The sequence below is a fragment of the Pleurodeles waltl genome, chromosome 6 (assembly GCF_031143425.1).
Source record: "Pleurodeles waltl isolate 20211129_DDA chromosome 6, aPleWal1.hap1.20221129, whole genome shotgun sequence".
In the NCBI taxonomy this organism is placed as follows: Eukaryota; Metazoa; Chordata; class Amphibia; order Caudata; family Salamandridae; genus Pleurodeles; species Pleurodeles waltl.
In genome coordinates this window covers 1,053,170,249-1,053,193,010 of record NC_090445.1, presented here as the reverse complement: position 1 = coordinate 1,053,193,010, position 22,762 = coordinate 1,053,170,249, and the positions used below count along the sequence as shown (strand labels likewise).

Below are 22,762 nucleotides of genomic sequence, written 5' to 3'. Positions count from 1 at the left end.
ATTAGCAGGTGAAGGTTAATCCAAGATTGCTGAAACCTTCTTCATAGCCATAGTATACCTGACTCATTCAACCTAGATCTCAGATTATCAACCTATTCTCTTTATGCTCATACTTTTCAGGCTTACAGGTAAAATTATTTTGTGGAAGTCTTGAAAACACAAGATTCACATGTTCATGATGTTCAGCAGTAACATCATCTAAATAAATACATAGTGAGTAAAAATATCAGAAATAATAGAATCCATAAAATGCTGAAAAATACATGGAGCACTGCAGAATCTTAATGGCTTCACACAGTATTCAGAATGCCCAAACTATATGTGGGAAGCCATTTTCCATACATTACCTTCTTTTATACGCAGCAAATGGTAGATACTTCATAACTCCAGCTTTGCAAAAAATCAAGCTCCATGGATGGATTACAAAACATCCTTTATAAAAGAGAAAGGATATCTATCCTTGATTGTAATCTTACTCAATCCTCATTAATCAATCCAAGGTCATAGTTATGGCAATTATTAAGTACCTGTAGAAAAAGGGAAACTTAATCATTGGACTCTTTCAGCAGGGCCCATGTACCCCAGGAAGATTTATTTCTTGACAACCATTCTCCCAAATAAACCAAAATTCATCTCTTTTACTAGGAAGGCCGATGCGTTCCAAATGACACAAGCGATTAATCGACGTCACCATTCCTGAACTGTGGGGAGTGATGAAAAAAACCATTTTAAACAAATTTTTTGCCTGGCCAAACGCATCAACATAAAAAACAAATGTCTGTGTTGCCTGGGAAGCTTTTTGCCCTGAGACTCTCCATTGAACATCCCAACAATTATCATCGGAAGGCTTACCTTCACTTCTGGACTTATTACCTCCTTGAGTACTTTTTCAACGACTTCCCAAAAATCCCCAAGCTTTGGACACTGCCAAAACATAAGACGATCATTCGCCCTCTCATCTACACAGCAAGGACAGTTTTTTTTTGTCTTTCCTAAGGCTGTCAACTTCTCCGGTGACCAGTAAACCCTATGTACTTTAAACAAATGATTTTTATTCATAGAAGCAGATTTAACAGTAGACCAAAGTGTATTCCACAATGCTTGCCAAATACTTACAATATCTAAAGCTGGGAAGTCCTTCCCCCCACTTGATCTCCGGAAGAGGCGAGTCTTCTTCGGCTGCCTCTAATAGCACTTGATATCACAAAGCGACCTCTTTATGGACGGATTTCTGTTATCATTCCTCCTCCCAAATACTCTTCCCAGTCACTTCTTTCTGAATGGTACTACCCCAACTTACCAACTTATAACACATAAACTTAGAGATCATATTTCCTGCTTGTTCTGTAAATGTAGGCCAGGGTATAAATTGAGGTCCTCTATAATTTGCCACATTTTACCACCCCATTGACCTTTAAAGTGAGTCATAACTTATCTAAAAGATATTCAGGGATACCCGATGCATCCCAAATGGTGGCCAAACTGGTGTAATAGGCTATCCCTAAGGCGCCTCGGACCTACAACCAAATCCTGCATGCATCTCTAAGAATCTTCAAGCGAAACTTATTAAAATATTTCAGGTGGCCAAATTTATATAAAAAGTAGTCCCCGCCTTCAAAAGATGCAGAGTCATTGCCTTCAAAAGACAGGTGTAATTAGATCTACCGTTTAAGAGAAACCTTACGTTTTTTAACTGGAAGGCAAGATAGTATTAGTAGAAATCTGGTATTGCAATCCCCTCATACTCTTTCTTTCTACATAACCTTTTCCATGCAATAAGCACTCCCTTAGATGCCCGTACAAACAAAGTCAGGTTCCCCTGTAGTTTTTTAAACCAACATGCCTTAACCTCCAGTGAAATTGCATTAAACAAAAAGCTAAACTTTGGGAGAATGATCATCTGTAAGATGTAAGACCTTCCTATTAGGGATAAGGGAAGACTAGCCCACATCTTGACAAGTTTTTAGTTTCCACCCAAGCACTATCTAAATTACCCTTTGCAACTTCCTCTAGATTGGCCGTTATCTGAATCCCCAGGTATCTTATCTCTTGCTTATCTAATGGGCTATTATGAGCAACATTCCAACACATAATTTCCATTTTCTCCTAATTTACAGAGTAGCCCAACATCCTACCAAATTCCCCTAATGAAAATGAAATACTGGGAAGAGAGCCAACCACATCCCCAGTGTATATCATTTGGTCATCTGCGTATTTTGCAACCCAATAAGTCATGTGCAAGTTTGTGGATTCGTCTTCCTTTGATGAAACCCTTCTGATCCTTGTGCACCAAAACACCGGCCACTCTCTCAAGCCTTTTGGGTAAAATACATGTATAAAGTTTATAGTCAGAATTCAATAGCGAGATAGGTCAATCTCATGTACACTGTGGCAGATCTTTCCTAGGTTTTAAATTCAGGCTGATTGTGGCTTCATCCCACTATTTTGGCACTTCCATACCTTAAAAAAACATAATTAAGCAGCTCCACCATGATTGGAACTAACTCTTCTCTAAGTAAACTGTATAGTTCATTTGGTAGGTTATCCGGACCAGGTGCTTTTTCCTTCAACAAACTCTTTATTGCTTCGTACAGCTCTTTTTCTTCTATCTTTCTGTCCAGCTGCTGCCGTGCAATCTCATCCAAACCAGGAAGGTGAATCCCATTAAAAAATCCCCTAATCTGTTCCTCTGGGACCACTAAGTCCTCCACATAAAGCAATCGAAAAAAGGAGGTAAAGGTTATTTCTATCTCTAATTCCTCCTTGCAAAGACAGCCTGTGGCCTCAGATCAAATTGATGTAATATAGTTCCTTACATGGTCCGTCTTAGTTTTTCAAGCTAAAAGCTTACTACAGCCTTCCCTATATTCACAGTGAGCATACCGACTACTGTCCCAACTTCTCCTGTTTTTATTTTCTAGAAATAACTCCAGGTCTGTTCTGGCCCTCTACAGTTCGACTTCCAAACAACCCAACTGATGTTTATCCACCAACTGATAAGCACTATGCATTGATTTGTGCAAAGTGGATATAGCAGACTCAAGACCCTTCAACTGCTCCATCTCTTCCTTATGCTTATAGGCAGCCAGATTAATTAGTCTGCCCCTAAAATATGCCTTGTATGCATCCCACACATCCTGTAACGTGGTGGATCCATAGTTCATGGAAAAAAACTCTTTAGTGTCATGCTTTAAACCTTCAACAATCAACTCATCCAAGAATAAAGCCCCCCTAGTATTGGAGGGCTGTATATTGAAACCCAGGTGTAGCTTTACAGCTGAGTGGTCAGAAAGATGTGCTGGAGCATGCCCCACATAGTTAACTTTACTGCATAGACTTCTGTGCACTAAGAAAAAAATCTATCCTAGATCGATGACCATACAATATTATTAAACGGCAATCTAGAGCCTACTCCCCCTTTCCATCACCAAATGGCAAGATCTACCATTGCCTGCTTCACCCAAGATCTTGTTTTAGGTGAATTAACAGTACCTCTGGGGGTAGACTTATGCAAGACAGGATCAAACAATACATTGAAATCTCCCCCAGTAGGATTGAATATTTAGCTATTAATAAATGATTGTATAAAGCCTGGAAGGGTGCAGAGTCATCTATCTTGGGGCCAAAGTTGTATTTCCACAATCAACCATCATCCTTTAGAGTCAGCTGTTACATTGCCCACCGTTGCCTTTATAGATTTTTTAATCAGGACTGGTACACCTTTAACCGCAAAAGATTGATTAGTGCTTACACTATAAACCACCCAATTAATTTGTTTAAGAGTATCTTCCCACTCCTCCCGTAATAAATGGGTCTCCTGAAGGATAACCACCTATTCTTCAATTAGTTTAAAAATTAAAAAAATCTTCCTCCTTCTCCCCGCATCCCTGAGGCCATTAACATTCCAAGAAAGAGTCTTCAGCTGGACAAACTCTTGTCTAATCATCACCTATAAAAAAGAAGCCCAATGAGCCCCTGCCTAACCTAAATATAGAGTATCTGAGGACGGTTGTATATTTTTTCTTTTTTTCCACATACTCCAACACCTAGTACAAAAAAAACAACATAACCCTTTTAAAACTACCCAGCCACACCTCACTCCCCGGGAAACCCTCCAATCTTTCTTTGGGAGAGACATAAAATTGCCCCCATTTGAGCTCTCCTCTGGACAGCTCAAGCATAGTCTAACGCAATGCCTTAATCTGTTCTACAAAAACACGGACCTCATTAGGATCCCCAATATTATGAATCTGTCTATTCCACATAATTTGCAGGGTGGCTGGAAACCTCATCTGGACTGTTGCTCCCAAAGACCTAAGTTCCTGCATGTATTCCCCTAGCTCCCACTGTCTGTCCAACGTTGCCCTAGACACGTCAGATCGTATACGAAAAGACCAATTCCCTTTTGAAAAACTGCCCACTTTAGGGGCTTTTGAGAGAATTTTCTCTTTGATGAAATATGTTCCAAAGTTTATTAGTATTTTTCTGGGGGCTTTATTTTCAACATTTCTCTTAAAAGGGTCTCAATCAATTATTTAGAAGTCTTCTTCTAAATTAAGGTGAGCTAGTTTGGAATTAAATCTCTGATTAAGGAAATTACATACCCCTTAATATCTTCTCCTTCTTCCCCCTCGGGGACATCCAGCAGTCTGATATTGTTTCTACTCATACCATTTTCCAAAGTTTCTAACTTATCCGGAAGTACTTTCTCTTGAGTTTTCAGTGGAGAGATATCTTGGCTGTTTGCAAGCACTCGTCTATCTTGTTCCTCTACAGCCACTTCTAATCTGCCCATCCTTTCCGGTAGTATATTTATCTTGCTCTGCAAAGCTTCACATACGTCTCTAATTTTCCCTTGGTTACGCTCAGAAACCTCAAATTTCTCTCTTATCTTCTTTGTTAGTGAAATTACGAGATTTTGAACAACCGGGCTGTAAGGCTGCAGGGGTTCTACCAGAGACTCAAATTCTGATGAACCTGAAGGAAAAGAATGTGTAGTCTCCATTTGCCCACTGAAAAGTACTTGAGCAGAGTCTTCATTACCATTTTTCAGCTCTCGCTCCTTTGAACCTGGACCCCCCAAAGAAGAGGGGAAAACAATAACTTCTTGCAAGGCCTGTGCATCCCTAATCCCTTTGAGAAGAGATTAAAGGAAAGACATTAGCGGTGTAGCCCCCCTACAACCCTCTACTGAATGTTTTGAGGGAGGAACTCCTTTCTCTTAAGTCCGAGTGGGCGCAATTTTATTTGTCAATTTCCTTTTTAAATTTATGTTAGACTGCTGATTCTCTGGGTGATCACTAATCTTTAGGGCGCTAATAGCCAGCCGATTCCTCTCCTTATCTGTCCCCATCTTGGTGCTTTGAAGGCCGCCCACCTCCCCTCGTTTCTTAATGGATGTGACTCTAATATCCAGTTTGGGAGGACCCACCTTACCATTGTGTGGGCTTGTTCTTGCAAATTTGGGGCTTCCAGCGAGCCTTTAGAGCCTACATGAGCCCGACGTATAACCGGCGTCATAAATAACAAATCCTCTGCTCTCTTGATGCGCACCAGCCCCCTGGCTTCAATTCACTTTCCCTTCTCGAGGGAGAATGCCTCTCGTGCCGCCCGCCCCTCGGAAGCTACTTAGGAGCGAGTGGTGTTTCCCACAGTGCACACTCCAGGCAGCCTCCACCCACACGCCAGCTCCTGAGGCATTTCTTCCTCGCTCCTTGCCTCCCTTTCACCGCCAAGTCCATAGCCAGCTCCGCTCTCTAATTTCGGATGCATGTACTCCTAGTAAGAATCTACGCTCTATCGTTGCTTACGAGGTATTGTGCCAAAAAAAGTCAGCCATTTCTCTACATCTTTAATTGGCTGCTCAGAAATCAGAGAGCTCCCTGCCGTGCTCTTCAGCCAGCCTCCATGTCCCCCCCCAAAGCAAAGAAACAAAAGATGATACTTCTGTATGAATTCCAAAAACAATGTGCAGTGAGAGAGGAGTCTCTAGACTTGGGCCCAACATTAAAGGAGAGCTGTCTACAGTATAAATTATTACAGAAGTCTGTTTGTCTTTTTCAGGAATATAATTTCTTGTGGCTCATTTTGGATCACTAATTATACCCCAGCCAGCATAGGGCACTGGGTGAGTAGCACAAGCAAGTGGTGTCCCCAAAGGGGAGCTTAAAAATCCCCCATATTCAATGAATGAGCTTTGCTCATCAAAGCAGAGCCCCAGAAAGCAAAACTAGTTGGAATGGAACCAATACTGGGGCAACACAATGAAGACCTACTGCATAGAAATCAGGGCAACATCCAAAGTAATAGGCAGATTACTAAACCTGAAATAGATAACAAAATTGTTCTCTGCCCCAAATACATCTCTAAAGCCAAGAGAGATGTCATCAACAGAGGAAACATTGTGAAACTCTATACCAATCTAGCAGAGTTAGAAGTAAGTAGCTTCTCTGATATTGACACCGTGGCCTTTTTACCCCCAGAAAGTGGGGAGTCAAATTAACTCACCTTCAGTAGTCCCACCCCAGTAAACATCTTGAAGGAGAACAAGGTGAAGCTTGAAGATTAGGGAATAAAAGTGACAAATCCAACAGTGACAAAATATCCAGTGTTTTTTTATACAGAATGAGGCAAGTACTAACAAAGTACTAGGTCACGTATTAGAAGAAAGAAGTAACACCCATGGCTCAGTAATAAATGGCAATAAAAAAGAAAGTTGACTTCCAGAAGTCTCAGAAGGTGATCTAATTATAACAGCAGGCAGGGCCTTGCTGTGCAGCACAGCCAACAAATACCATAGACTGGGCATGGTTACTAAGAGCACTAAGCACCCTGTCCTAGCACAATAAACCAAACAACAGAGACCACCCTGAAAATAAGCTCATGGAATATAAGAGATCTAATTTTCTCTAAAATAAAGAATGACACAATAGCACAGCTGAGATGTGACATCATTATGCTTCAAGAAACATGGGCTCTCCACTCATCACCAAGGCATAATTTTACAGCATTTGACGTCCCAGCAGGGGCATCTAAGGCAGTGGGTTATGCCTCAGGAGGCGTTGATCTATGGGAAAAACAATAGTGCTCAATGTGGGGTATGGTGACTACATTATCCTTTTGGTATCAGCTGCTAACAGTGGAAGAGCTAGGCTGGCTACTCACTTACCAGAGGGTTTATCTACCTCCACCCAGCCAAAGACAGAAGAGAGTCAACACTGGCAACACTCCTCCCAATACTGAGAAAGTTAAAAACATCCCATCAGGATGCCATATCGGCCATCATGGGAGAACTTCAATGCTAACCTCTGGCCACTCTGGACTACATGTGGGTGTGACAAGCCCACTTCCAATGTATAAGCAACTTTGAAGTAGTTCCAACCTTCGTGAGTTACCATGCCATCCTCAAATGCAAAACCCTAGTTCTAAGATCCGGACAACCCAAAGTAAATCACATTGGAAGGCAAGAAGATCTTGAGCCCATGAAAAGGATACAATATAGTATATAGATGCCTAAGCAGGGCTAAAGGTTTGAGTGGACCAGTTTTTAGAGGAAATCTAATCTCAACTCAAATCTCTTGAAACCGTGATAAAGGGAAAAATAGGTGGCTGCTGAACTGGGTTTCCATGATAAGGTCACAATACACTAAATTCCTTTTCACCAAAAAAAAGGGAGGAGGAATCTAAAAGGTGAGTCGAATTACATGCAGTAATAAAATCGAAAGACCAGAGGAAATTCTGGCAGTGGATAAATAGCAGCTCAGTCCTAGAATGACAGGCTGTTGCAGTCAACATTGTCCTCGCCTAATGGGAATGTTACATTAAAAGTCTATATGTAGATCCTAACACAGTTGGCAGGGAGACTGTAGAACCCCAGCAGGGAAATAAAGTGAAAATACCATCAATAAGCCTGGGCCAAGTGGTGAAAGTCATCAAAACAATGCACTCAAGCAGAGCCTCAGGCCCAAGTGGCATCCCAGTGGCAATATTTAAATTTGCACCAAAAAGATGGGCCTCAATAATGGCCCGCCTGCTGGAGGCATCTGTTCCAGAGTCACTGAAAATGTATTGATCTTGCCTGGGGATTTATTTCCTGATTGCACTTTTGGATACAGAAGAGAAGTGCTATGCAAGCATTATTAACAGGGAACTACAAGCCTGAGCAACAGAAGAAAAAGCTGATCCCCCCAAGTCAAATAGGCTCCCAAAAGACCAGCCACATTGAAGATAACTTCAATTGTATCTCTTATTTATGAGAAGCAACCATGGCATCGAAAAACAAGCCACTTTATGTTGGGTTTACAGAGTTTCAAACAGCAATTGGTAGTGTCTCAAGACCAAATCTTTGGGCAAAGTTGAACGCTTGGGGCATCCAACCACATTTATTGAAAGCTATTATATCCCTGAATTCCAACACTTGGAGGAAGATAAAAGTCAGTGCTGGGTGGACCATTACTGCAAAAATCATGCTGAATAAAGGCCTGAAGCAAGGCTGCATACTGGTGCCACTACTATCAATCTTTACCTCACAGAACTTATGGAGCATCTCCAAAAGTAGAGGGCATTTCGACCAACGATAGCTGGTATCAGTGTTCAGTTGCTCCAGTATGCAGACAACACAGTTCTTTTTGATCAGACACAGATAAGTCTACAGAGACTCTTCAAAACACTTGCCATTTATTGTAAAGACAAAACTTTGAAGAAGAATGTAACAAAAATAAAGGTCATGATCATTTCATGTATGTTTAAAAAAAGGGGAGCCTGGTTCATTGAGGAGAGTGACGTTGAAATTGTTGATAGGTACAAATAACTGGGAGTATGGCTTGACTGTAGGGGACGCATTACACTGCACACCTACGCCCATCAGGTGGCAGCAAATTCTCTGGCATGGGCTTTCTGCAAGCTACAGAAATCAATAGTGAACGCTGACCTACTGCCTCTCCTAAAGGTTATGGGTTGCAAACTCTTACCTACAATTGCCAAAGGAGCAACGATATACAGAGACAAGTTGGCAAACTGACAGGACAGGGCACAATCCACCTACTACAGGAGAGTCCTTTCCCTACCAGACAGCACTTCATATGCCGAAATTCAGTTAGAATGCTGCCTGTTTTTGTAGCACCTGATATTGAAGGCAACATTCTTGGCCTACTGTTTTAAAGCCAAGCAGATAGAGAATAACACACTAAAACATGTACTTTGGGAAGTAATAATCATCCCCTGAACAAGTTGGCATAGTTACCTAAACCTTGTACTGGATGTTTTGTTGACCCAAGAGCAGGGGCGGCTCCTCAGCTAGGTAGGAGGAGTGTTGCACCCCCCTCCCTCGCCAGAAGCAGCCAGAAGCTGCAAACCCTTCAATACAAAACGATAATAAAAAATGTTTATTATCGTTTTGCATTAAAAGGGGAGGAGCCACGGACTGTGACGAAGAAGTGGGGAGTGCAGTGGCACTCCCCTGAGAGCGCATGTGTGTTTGACTGGCCATCTCGGGCTGGCCAAACACACATGCGCAGTAGGGTCTCTCCAGCCTGGCACTTGTGTTGCCAGGCTGGATAGAGCCAGCACAGGCTCCCAGTCTGCCTGGGAGTGCCCTGGCTCTGAGCAGCGTCAGGATTGGATGGGAGCCTGTGCCTGCAGTAAAGAATGGAGGAGCCCGAGCAGTGGAGCAGCGCAGCATTGAGGTAAGTTTTGTTTTCAATATTATTTTATGTAATTTCTCCCCCCCAGCCCCCACCATGCACTGCCACGTCCCACCCCTTTTCCCTCCCACAAGCTGCCACTGCCCAAGAGATATGGTCAAGCGACCTCCCTGCCACCTTAGATTCAAAACTGTTGGTTAAGCAAACAAAACAAACATAGAGGGAACAGGACGTGCAGGCCTTGAAGAAACCGGCCCACGGGGCTTGGGCAGCAACACTCTATGATCAAGGGGTCCTTCCGACATACACTTCACTGACCTTTGGGAAGAAGATGGAAAATCAGCTGAGACGATTAAGATTTGGACTAATCATCCTGAATATCTATTGGTATGGCCAAAGAAAATTTGAGGATTCAAATAGCAAATTCTGCTTCTGTGCAAAAGGGGAGGAATCCCTGTCCAATATCCTCTGCATCTGTGAAGAGCTGCTCCCGCGAAGAAAGTTCCAGTTGTGCCCTATATGGCGCTCTTTAATCATTAGGGCCTGCGAAGGTGCTGTGCTAGCTTGCCTGAGAGGCGAATCCTCACAGCTAGCGACTCGCTTTTTGAAGTTTATCAAAACTGCTCTAGTAACTCCTGCAAATGTGGTGGACACTGAATAAAGCAATTCTCTACAAGTATGCTCCTAATACGTTCGGCAGAGGTATGGGATAATACTCAACATTAACTCGACCCCAAAACTAAAATAAAGCCGGCATTGGGAAAATGATTTGAAAAGCTCAACTGTATGAGGTGATGTGAGCGCTTGCATGTTCCTCTCAAGGTTATTTAACAGCTTGACCAGTACAGGCTTTTTTAATCAAACATCTCAGTTAAAGCCTTATGTTTTTTTTTCAAGAGGTCACATATTAATTTTAAACATGCAGGCCCTTTTCGGTTACAATGCTGCGAAAAACATTGCTAATTACATAGGCCTTAGATTTGGGCTTTTATTAGAGGCGAATAGCGCACCTTATGGTCTTTATGAGGTCATTCTATAAATCTTCAAGGTAGGCCTCTTAATTCATTAAGCTGCTACAAATATTGCACTTTATCCTTATTTGCACTTTACCTAAGCCTTAGAACTGGATTTCATACCAGAGCCAAATCCAGCATTGTACGTTTTCGGTTTTGGAGGGTTTGGAAAAAAAAGTGTTGGTGTTGTTTTTAGCTCTCTTCATTTTACATTGTTGTCATTTTTATCTGGTTTTGATGTATGGCTGTTTGTTCTTGCATGTCAGCACATAAATTGATATTGTACTTGTTGAAGAACATGGGTACCTATTGTAATAAGTTTAATTGTTTAGTACATTATTTATCTATCTATCTATCTATCTATCTATCTATCTATCTATCTATCTATCTATCTATCTATCTATCTATCTATATATCTATCTGGTAGGTCAGAGGCTTCATTAATTTAAGTACTCCTATATCTTGTGCTATAGAGCAGTGGTCCTTAACCTAGGGTCTGGGGTCCACGAAACCATGTAATATTATTAACAGATTCATAAAGTGTCTATAAACACAAAAGCAAAATGTAACTTTTTAAAATTGTAAAACAGCCGGTAAAGGTGAGGAAATTTGAAATTGGAGGCTTAAAATGAAATTACTATCTCCAGAATTATTTGTGGGAGTAGTGCAAGTGCATCAAACAGAATATAGTATGGAGACAGGTGGCCTCAAATGAATTTGGCTTTCCCGGTAATATTAAAATGTATATTTTTATACATTTGTTTGTGAATAAGTGAAATAGTTTATCATTTGCATATTTGTTTGTGCATATTTTGTGTATTGTTTTGTGGTTTAAATCCTCAAAAATCCTTAGTCCAGGGCTCCCGGATTTCAGTTACAACTCAGTCTACAGAAGTCAAAATGTTAAGAACTACTGCTCTAGAGAGATTGTTGCATGTGGGCAAGAAGCTGGGGACAGCACTACAGAATTCTCTTTCTCAATATGTATTTTCTGTCAGCTGTGGTCAGTCAGAACTGTAAAGATAATTACTCAGTGGCTGGATTTTATTTGAACACCAGCAGTCGGAGACCACATATGTATAGCAAGAACTACCACAGATAAGGCCAGATCTTGATCATGCACTGCATTTGTTGTAACAACATTGCGCATTTATTTGAGAATGTATTAACACCATGACTTAGAACAAGACCAGGACAGCATATTCTTGTGCACTAACTCATGTTCTAACTTGCAAAGGTAACAGTTAGTACATGCAGTGCAAACGGTGCATTGTTGATAAAAAACAGGTGCACTGAACTTTCTGCTCACAGCACATTCAAGATTAAGTTCATGATATTGAACAAGATTAAAGAAGGTATACTGACCTTCTGGTGGGGGAAGTTCAAGGACCTAAGTTGTCAGGTGCCCTACATAACTCTCACTTATGGAAGATGTTTGGCCTTTCGCAGCACGGCTAAGGCACAAACTTTCTTGATATTGCCCTGTTGGTGGAGGAGTGCACTGCATCCTATTAGACACAAGGACCTACCAGCATGTAATTGTAATAGTATTTATATAGCGCTTACTACCCCTGACGAGGGGTCAAAGCGATTTTCATCGAGTAGCACACTACTCCAGAACCCAAGAGGAATTAATGGTGGATTAGTGTAGGGAAATATGAGTACAGTTTTAGTATTATTGTGAGTTAATTTAAGCAGAGGATATGTGAGTTTGTTAGTTGTGTTGACTCGAGTAATGGAGGGATAGAGGAGGGAAGAATCCAGAAGTGTTAATTGGGAGTTTATAGTAATAGGATGAGGCTTGGTATAAGTAAAGGAGAGACGGAGGAGGGAAGCATCTGTGGAAAAGGTTAGGGAGATCACAGTAGCAGGAGGGGTTTTGGATGAGTCAAAGGTGAGATAAATGAGGGAGAGTTTAGTACGGTTGCTTGGGAGATGATGGTAGTGAACTGAAGTTTGGGGTGAGCTAGATGTGGACGAGGGAGGAAGAGCTTAGGCAGGGTTATTTTGGAGGTGAAAGTAGTAGAATGGGTTTGGGATGAGTCAGAGTGAGGATGGAAGATAGATTGATAGAGACATGACAGGGTGATGGGTAGACAAAGTAAAGCTTCCAAGAGAGTGAATTTATATTATTTGTATTCATTTATAAATATATATATATATATATATATATATATATATATATATATATTTATATACATTTTTCTTTAATGCATTCATTCATTATTATTATTATTATTTGAATTTCATTTCTGAATTTTATTTTATTTATTTTTATTTAATTTTTCTCTAGTACAGAAGGACTGGAGTAATAAATAAATAGATATGTAAATACATAGTAAGGGGATATATGTTCAAGGAATATAATAATGGGTTTAACACTAGGGGAAGAAAGGTAGCATTGTATAAACACAGACTTTCAAGATTTGTAATATTTGAAGTTAATTAATAAGTATACTTTTCCCATAGAAATGCTTATGATAATAAAACATTTGATCAGTGGGATATAAAAATGAGAGCAGGAATTAATGAGTAAGTAATAGAACAATTTATCTAGGAGCTATGTATATGTGTATGTGTATGTATTTATATACACACACATATCTAACCGTGAGTAAATATACATTTGTTGAACAGGTTTAAAGAGTATGTGCATAATTTATTGTTATGACATAGTAGTGATACATATTTCCTAAAGAACTATACATAGCTAGAATATACACATAATCACATAAAAAATATTTATCAACACAGGCATATGCGGTCCATTATATTGTGTTTGAATATGGTGGTTCTGAAGGAAAGAGAAAACTCTTGAGTAGTCTTCTAAAGACAGGATAGTTATCCGTGGATCTTATACTTGGGGGTGTTGGAGTGTGTTTTTCAAAAGCAATATTACAGTGAAAAGCTTGCAATATATTGTGTGATGAAGCTGCATAAAAAATGTGTTAACATAGAAAATAATGCACGCGTTTGAAATGTACCCACGGAGAGTGGCCAACAATGTATACGAAGACTAATGAAACTTATTATTGATGAATTAATTATGCACTAATGTTTTGAATTTGTATTAGCATATCATAATTAGAGTCATGTATTAGAAGTTTGCTTATTAAATTTGAAGACCTTAGCTTAGCGAGGGTCTGGGCCTAGTTGCCTGGTCTCATATTAAACTGCATTTTCTAAATGTGCAATGTGCTGTTTTCCTGAAGGACACGAAGCTGTACTTTTCCAGAAGTTAAGTGTGTGTAGTTGTAGTAAATGCTTTCTGATGGGACTCGACTTGCTCAAGGAGACATTCTTGCTGAATGCAACAGTGTAATTCTCAACAGGTGCAAGGCTGCCTGGAGTAAAGGAAAACAATGGAACCACTGACTGGAGCGTAAAGTGTAACTTTTATTACCTGACATTCTAACTGATGAAGACGTCAATAACATGGGTCAATCAGCGACATGAGAACTGTGGTTTGTGTGGAAAATTCTGGTAAAATGTGTGGAGAATTATTGGACAGAGATAATGATGCACCAAGTATTATCCAATGAGGAATTATGAGCTAATTAGGTAGATTTGATTTAACGGAGTGACCCAAGGAGACAGGAGAAGAAATTCCTTTTGAGACGCAGAGAGACAGAGACTTCACTTTTTGCTTGTCCTTTATCTTTTAAACCATCCTCGACCTATTCCTTACCTGATACTTACTTCTCCTCCATATGAGGGAAGAGTCCTATTCCTTAGCTATGCTATATTGAGACTTTGCCCTGTCCTATCACTGCTGATGGCGGATCGACTGATGTCCTGAGGACGAAGACTGAAACTGTTTGCTGATCCGTTGGACTGGCAACTATCTGATGCAGAAATTGTAATTGTCTGTTTGCCTTTTCTTTCTAGGTACCTACTGCTATTTTGATAAGGGCCATAGTTAGATGTTTTCTAAATTCGTGTTTGCTAAATTGTTTTGCACGAAGCCCAACATGCTGATGCTAATTCGAGGTTAGTTAAGGTGTTCACAAATATATTACGCAACTGCTATTTTGATAAGGGCCATAGTTAGATGTTTTCTAGATTCATGTTTGCTAAATTGTTTTGCTAAGTTGATACTTATTAATGATGTGCTTAATACTAAATCTTCATAATCTATGCATTGATTAAGTTGGGTTCTGATTGCCTAATAATAGTGGTTTTGATGAGCTTATTGCTACTGAGGCTAATTAACATGATACTAGATTGTAACAAATAGGGAAATAAATGTCCTAATACTTAACTAATTTGTTGTGGTTATTTGCAGCTAAAAGGTCATGGTGTGTTCAGTTACTGATTCTTATTAATTGTTTATTGATAAATGATTGGTTTATTGATTTGAATATTGATTTGTTGATTGATTATGCCAAGAAAATACCTCGTACTGGGAAGTCCCCGAACGTGGTCCAAAGGTTCATCGACCTAGGCGTGTCTCCTTGTAAGTTTACTTATCAAGGCTCTGACGCGCTAACAGGGGTAATGAATTCCATAGTTTGGCTGCTTGAACGAAGAAGGATGTACCATCTATAGTCTTTTTCTAGTATGGTGGTGTTCTAAGGCGGGGTGCTAATCTTGAGCGGAGGTTTTTTTGTTGAATGCATTTGGTTAGTTTGTTTCTGATAAAAAGTGGTCCTGTTCCATGTAGAGGTTTGTGGGTGATACAAAGCAGCTTGAAGGTGAATCTTCTGGCAACGGGTGACCAGTGTAGTGCTCTCAAGGCAGGGTAGATGTGGGCTTGTGGCTTTACATATGATAGTAGCCTGCCAGCAGACTTCTGAATACGTTGTAGCTTTTACATAATAGATAGAGATGATCCATGGTAGAGGCCATTGGCATGATACAGTTTGGATAGTACAAGAGAGATAGTAGCGTGCACACGCGAGGTAGGAGAAGATGCGTTGCAGAGTCCTCAAGGTGATGAAGCTTGTTCGTGTTAATTTGCCCACTTGGGCATTTGTTGTTAACTTGGGGTCCATGGTAATTCTAAGATTTTGTAACTTCCGTGGTTAATTGAGGAGGTGGTCCGAGATCGTCAGGCCAGGCGCACAGTGGGTCATAATTTTTCCAGTCACCATATGTGAATATTTCCATTTTGGAAGCTTTTAGTTTGAGATGGCTCCAAGTCATCCACTGATCAATGGCTCTGAGGCAACTGAAGATTTGTGAGTTTTCAATGTCTTTGGGGCATTCCAATTTAAGTAGTATTTGTGTGTCATCTGCATAGTTGTAGCATGTGAGTTGGAAATCATTGATCAGTTCTGGTAATGATATCATGTAAATGTTGAAAAGCAAAGGTGAGATGATTGATCCTTGGGGGACCCCTGCTTTTGTGAGGTGGGGTTTAGATGAGAAGAGGGGAAATAGATATTATTATTTCTGTTTTGAAAGTAGGATGTAATCCAATCGAGAGCAGTCCCTTAAATGCCGGCTTTGTGGAGTCTTTGAATTAGAGTGTCATGGTCAACTGTATCAAAGGCAGCCGAGAGGTCCAACAGAAGTAGTGCAGCAACTCCATTGTGGTCGACTGTGTTTTTAAGATCATCCCAGATTGCTATGAGTGCCGATTCAGTGCCTCTTCCTGGGCAGAATCCAGTTTGGTAGTCTGAAAGTATGTAATTGTCTTCAATGAATTGTGACATCTGGGCGAATGCTGCTCTTTCTATCAGTTTGCCCAGGAAAGTTCCATTTGTGATTGATCTATAGTTGTTGTGATCCTGTGGATCTAGGTTGGTTCTGTTTTTTAACTGACATATGTATGCCTTTCTCAGATCTTCAGGAAATATTCCTGTAGTAAAAGAGTTATTGATGATTCTTCTTACAAGTGTGGCAGCAGAAGTGGATAAAATAATGTTCTTGAAGATGTGTGGTGGATAAGGGTCAGAAGGGCAAACGGAAGGCCTGCTTGCTTTGACCAAATCCATGAATTCACCTTGTGATATTTGTTTGAAGAACTGTAGGAGCTGGGTTGGTTTATTCCTAGAGGGGAGTTTAGGAAAGGGGTTGATGCTGATGGTTTTCTTCTGTTTTAAGTAGGAGTCCAATGTGTCTGCCTTGGTTGTGTAATGAGTTGCCAGTTTGTTTGTGAAATCTTGAGTAGTTGGATGACTTCCTTCCATACATTTACGTTTTTGAAATTCATTGAGAATTTTATAAAATTATTTGGTTGCAGATTTAGCATCTAGAATTTGTCTGAGTATACCTTTTTTTAGCTTTTTTGATTGATGATTTGTATATTCTATTACGTTTGTAGCTGCAGTTTATCTTGAATGTTGTTTGTTTTGAGCCAGGTCCACTGCAGCTTTCTGATTTCTTGCTTTATCTTTTTAAGGTCTGTGTTTCTCAAAGGTCTGTAAAGGAGGAGAAAATTACAGGAGGAAGTTGGAGTAAGGTTGCATCTGGTGAGAAGGGCCTCACAACCTTGCATGGATACGTTGTCTGTTTTACTGAGATTTATTGCTTATTTGAATATAATAGCTAGTCCACCTCCTCTCTTGCCTATATGGTTTTGTGTGATGGTTTGATAGCCCGTAGGAACGGCTTCATGCAACACTGGGGCCTTGTCATCTCCCAACCATACTTCTGTTATGAATAGTAAGTCAGGCTGTGTGTCTGTGAGTGGGTTGTAGATGTGGTGCTTGTTTTTTGAGAGTGATTGAGAATTTATGAGCAGGCAGTTTAGAAAAAATGTGTTAGTGACGGTGTTGTTTTGTTTAGGAGAAGGGTGAGCAGTATCTTTTAAGCTTGTAACAGGTGTGTTGCTAGTTGTGATAACTGTGTGAGGGTCACAATAATTACGTTTTTTAATATAGTGTTCCTCTTCCAGCAGGCTTAGGAGGCATTTTGTTGGGTCTGTGTGTGTTGGTGGTGGACGTGGTGGCTGAGAGAGAGATGAAGAGTGTAATTTTTTTTGTAGGGTAGCCTTATTATGTAATAGACAAGGGGCTGTGAAGTTGTTCTTTGTTTTGTTTGCGTCTTTTTAGTGTGGAAGGAGTATGGGTTAGGGGTGGCAGAGGAGCAAGTGGATCATAATGTAAGGCTCTAAATTGTGCAATGGATGGGAAGCGGGTGAATGAATGTTGCTGTGTGGGGGGTGCTTATGGTAGATGTTTGTGAAGAGTGAGAATGTAGGGGTAATACTTAATATCAGCTCAGCCTAGTCTGCGATATTAATTGGGATTTTTAGTATTCAGAACTAAAAAGTAGTAAAACTCCATGAATAAGAATTTTTCTGAGTATTTTTCGTTTTAAACATTTTATTGATTTTGATGATAGTTCATAATACAAGTAACACAGCTGACTTAGCACCCCCTCATTTCATTAGACACTTTGGAAGTGGCTAAAATAGGTGTCTGTAACCTGTAAAAGGTACCACGGAGAGCAAATAACAGAAGCCGTAGGTCATACAAAGTACAAAAATCAACATACTCTGCTAAAACGCCAATACAAAGTAATAAAGCAGAGATAGTCAATGACTAGGGGAGATTAAGTAGGCAGCTATGTCTCAAGCATTGGAGGGAAAGAAGAGAGTAAAAAAGGTGGGGGGACAAGGGAATGGGAGATTAAGGGAAGGGGAGAACGCAGCATGACCATTAAGCAAAAACTGAGTTCAGATGGTGGGGGGGGGGGGAGCTCATATCCGCCAGTATCACCAATGTGGAAGCGTAGAACCTTATTTGGTGGACATAAATTCATCAAGGTTGTGCTGGACTGATTGTGTAGTGCCGGGGTTCACAGAAGATTTTGCAAGGTCACTGCGTGACTCTAAGATAGGAAAACCATGCCTACTATGTATGATAAGATACATTACTGAGTGCCTTCAATTCCAGTAGGATTATTTAAATAAGCACTGTGAGTAAGAGGTCAAGGACAACCACATCCTTACCCATCAGCCCTAGCGGGGCGTTAGTAGCATACGGACCTAACAATATTAGGGGGAAGCTTAAGGGAATGTTCACCTTGAAAATGGCCTCAGGTTGGTTACCTATTTCTTCCCAATACGATTTGAGCCAGACGTGGTCTGAGTCACCAAGAGACTAGCCAAAATACCAATAGGTATCTAATTTCATGAGTCTCAACTTAAGAAAAGGGTCAGTTTTAACTGAAAATGATCTTTAGTTTTTCGACGACTGCTTGTTTAGAAGAATGAGACAGGCAGGAGAATTTCACTCAACTCCAAAATGGACGCACATCCAGCCTGACTGACATAGAAATTTAATGAGAGTTGGGTGTCGGGGCTCCGAGCAGGGAGTATTGTTTCACTGATGGCACCTGTAAACTACCCATCTCCTCATCATAATTTTACTTTAGACAGACTGTAGCAGCCATTGCTGTCGATGATATCCGGCTGTGTGAGGATTGACGGGCAGCATGATGGGGCAGGATTGATCCTGGAGTGGGAGCATGCCTGCTGATGAAGCTATGAAGTTAGATGTACTTCCAGTTACACATGATACATTATAAGTTTAAAAGACACGCTAACCGTCAGTAGTCCAAGAAGGCCAGCAACTCAGTAATAGCAGATTGTCAAGATAGGTGCCAAGCCTACGATGATGTAGGGGTAATAAATACTGTATAAATGAGAGTGAGCAGGACCCAGTCCTGTTAATTCAGTATTCAAAATCCCACCAGTTACTGGCTGACTTTCCATTTGTGACCTAGCCTGCCATCCACAAGCCACCAGTACCACGATAGCCTAAGACAACAGTGGAGCTGAAAGTGACTCAGAAGTGGGTGCTACTACAGTTTGCTGACACAGAGCAGTGACAGCCACCATGCATGAGAAATGGACCGCTGACGCTCTGACCCTCAAACAAAAGACTCAGGATGCAAGAATAAAAAGAGCAATAGCTGGTTGTCTTTTTGCATTTATTTAAACAATGACCTTACATTGTTTTTTTTGTTTTTTTAAAAGATGTAGCACAAAAAGGACTACTTTAACCCAACCCATCACTATTAAAATTCAAAGCTGCAATCTCAATATGCAGTCGGCTGTTACCAAAACATGAGTGACAGACCAGGAAGTCGGTGCCTAAAAGAGGTTAATTCAAACTACCAATGGCTTGAAAGGGCTGAACCAAAGGCCTTTTCTATACGTCTATGTATGAGTATGTGTTTGTATTTTGTGTTGTGTGCTTTGTTTAGTGAGGCCACATGAGGTATGCTACACAGCTAAAGTTATTTCTAGTCACACCTAAAAATCTTAAGGGCATACAAACCAGTAGCCTACTCATCTCACAGCTGCTACCTTTTCGTTAACAGCATTTAACCCTGTGTTAGAAAGCTGAACAAAAAGAAGCAGAACCAAAGCTAGGTGGGTGTATAAGCATTCGGTACCTGTTTTGTGTTTCGCATGTTGTTAGGCTGCCATCGTAAATCCTCTCCAATTGCTCTTCCTTTAGATCTTTAGGTTCTTTTAACCTGAAACAATTAACATGTTTCACTATTATAATCACAATGGCCTTAACAAGGCATCATTATCATTTTCATTTCAAATATGTATTTTATTAATGTAATGAACTGTATGTATAGGTGTATAAATCATCATTACAAACAAAACTCTTTGCTAATACTTTAATGAATAAGAAAGAAATAAGAAAGAATGTGTTTATAGGAAAGCAACTGTAAACTCTTATAATTTTGTATGATCATTGATTCTTATTCAATATTCACAAGCTATTGAATTCAGCATTATTACTTTTGCACACAGAGCACAGTGTGTGCATTGGCCTGTAGAAGAGCTGTCGTGAACGTTCCAAACATGCCTAAGTACATGAAGAGGTGGGGAGGGGGGGCACAGAGGTGTTTACCCATTTAAACTAGCATTGGCAAAGCCAATAGGTCTCGTCATTGGGACCTATTTAGTTTGGCAATTGCTCTTGGCAGGACACACTGGCCAGCATCTTTAAAATAAAAATAAAAACTTTGACAAAGCCAATAGCTCTCGCACAGGTGAAACCTATTGGCTTTGTCAATGCTTGTTGTAAATAGCTAGCTTAATCCTCATGATATTGACCTACAACAGTGGCTGGTCCTCCATAAGGGCAGAGGAGCGTCCCCCCCCCCCCCCCCACGCCAGCAGCAGCAGCTGCAAAACATTTCAAAGAAAAGGATAATGAACTATGTTTATTATCCTTTTCTTTGAAAGGCGGCGGGGTGACGTGCACTGAGGGGTAGTGGACAGCACTCCCCCGCACTGCGCATGTCTGTTTGGCCGTCCGTCTTGGGCAGGCCAAACATTCATGTGCAGTAGGCTCTCTCAAGCCCTGCACAGGCTACCAGTCTGCCTGGGAGTGCTCTGAGCAGCGTCAGGATTGGCGCAGGGCAGTCTGGGAGCTTGTGCCCGGAGAGACGACGTGGGAGAGAGGAGCAGCATGCGGAAGAGAAGGTACATGTTTTTTTGTTATTGTTCTTTAATAAATGTTAATGTTTTAATGCCCCCCCCCCTTAAGTGCCCCCCCTCCCCAGGAATCCCCACGAGCCGCTTCTGACCTAGAAGTGTGAAAAACTTGCCAGAGCTGTTGTATTCAAAACTACGCCCTGTAAGCTAAATGCAGATTTCGGCAACAGATGCATCACACACTAAGTTATCCCCATTCGCACTACCTGTAGAGAATGAAGAGACGTGTGACTCCTTGCTCAGTTATGTGTCCTCCAATAATTCAAGTGTGACTCTACTGCAAAGTTTACATGGTGAAAGGGGAATAAGCAGCTGCCTCAATGGCAAACCTGTGCAATAAAATGCACATTTGGCAAAGCAATATATTTGTATCTTTCTTCTGTGGCAAACTGAAGTAGCAAAAAATAAGATGGAATCCCAAAAACTGCCCATAGGTCAAAAGTATGCATGTATGTTTTTGCACATGTGGTGCTTAAAATCCACTGCTTTGTTGAGTTCTATAATTCTTATAGTGCTTTGCATGCTCCCACACTCAGAGCAGGGTGATGGTATACACACTTTGGACAATTGTAAATGCACTTGGTATTGCAGGATGTGCTGCAGCATGAGGCACTGGGTGCTTTATGGGCCCTTTGATACACTGCCCAGCACTAATGCTAATAATACTATTGTGCAGCGAATAGAGATGGTCTTTGATGGTATGTCTTGTGTGTACCTCTACAATCCATGCTGTATAGCATTCTGGGTAGACAAAGCACGCAACACAGGGAGCTTAAAGGCCCCCTGCATGTACAAAATATCAGTTCCAATAGGAATACCAGAGTAAAGATGAGTCCTGGTGATTATCAGTGGCCTGTCAGACGTATGCACTGCACAGTGGAGGGCGTATTTCTTAAAGCACCCAGCCTGCACTTTATCAGTCAGAACCCAAATCAACGTGAAAGTTAACAATATCAATGTACTCTATGCTACCCCTCTTAACACAAATTTAAGTGGTTCACAAAACGACCAAAATGTGTCTGGCAGGTTCACTATTGGCCTAAAAAAGAAACAACAGATACCTTTAATAAAAACATGTACTTGCTGCGAGTCCCCGACCACACTTAGAGCCCTTACCTTATTCGCAACCTTCAAACACATGACATGGATGACTGTCCCTACTTCAACAAGAAAACTTCCCTCAAAGACAGACTATCTTTAAAATGGGCCACATAACAAAACCAACTAAATGAGTTACATGACCATGGAGAGAAGCTAAAATGATGTTAACTCCTCCTGTAAGCTCTAAACACTGGGACTTACTATACACAGCTCAATCATCAACAAGGGCTATCCAACCTAGAACTCTTTTAAAAGCGTTTAAATCCTACATCGTAACTGCGTATCTACAACCAACATCAGATTGTTTAATATTGTAGTACTTTGCAAATAAAGACAAATTCATTTTTAGTTTGAAAGTTACAAGCCTGATAAACATAATGAATAGTACTATGGTAAAATAGTACAGATTATAAATATTGGAAAACAATCCTTTAAGTCATCGTTACTAAATTCTATAGGACTGAATATATACAAAGGCAATGCCACAAGGGTAGAAAGAAAATTTAACTGAATTCATTTTTCCTTATCAAGAAGTTGATCGTGGCTCATCATGGAGACCGTGAGAGGGCAACAGCCTATACTGCTGGACAATT

General features: G+C 40.7%; 1 protein-coding gene across 3 annotated transcripts in view; it reads right to left on the bottom strand.

Annotated features, from left to right (window-relative positions):
* The window catches only part of RNF207 (ring finger protein 207), a 972,487-nt gene that overhangs the window by 224,583 nt on the left and 725,142 nt on the right, over positions 1 to 22,762 (bottom strand). For all 3 annotated transcript variants that reach the window (XM_069240003.1, XM_069240002.1, XM_069240004.1), the window contains one exon: positions 20,006 to 20,089. In XM_069240003.1, coding sequence (XP_069096104.1) covers positions 20,006 to 20,089 — 84 coding nt within the window. The remainder of the gene's footprint in view (positions 1 to 20,005; positions 20,090 to 22,762) is intronic.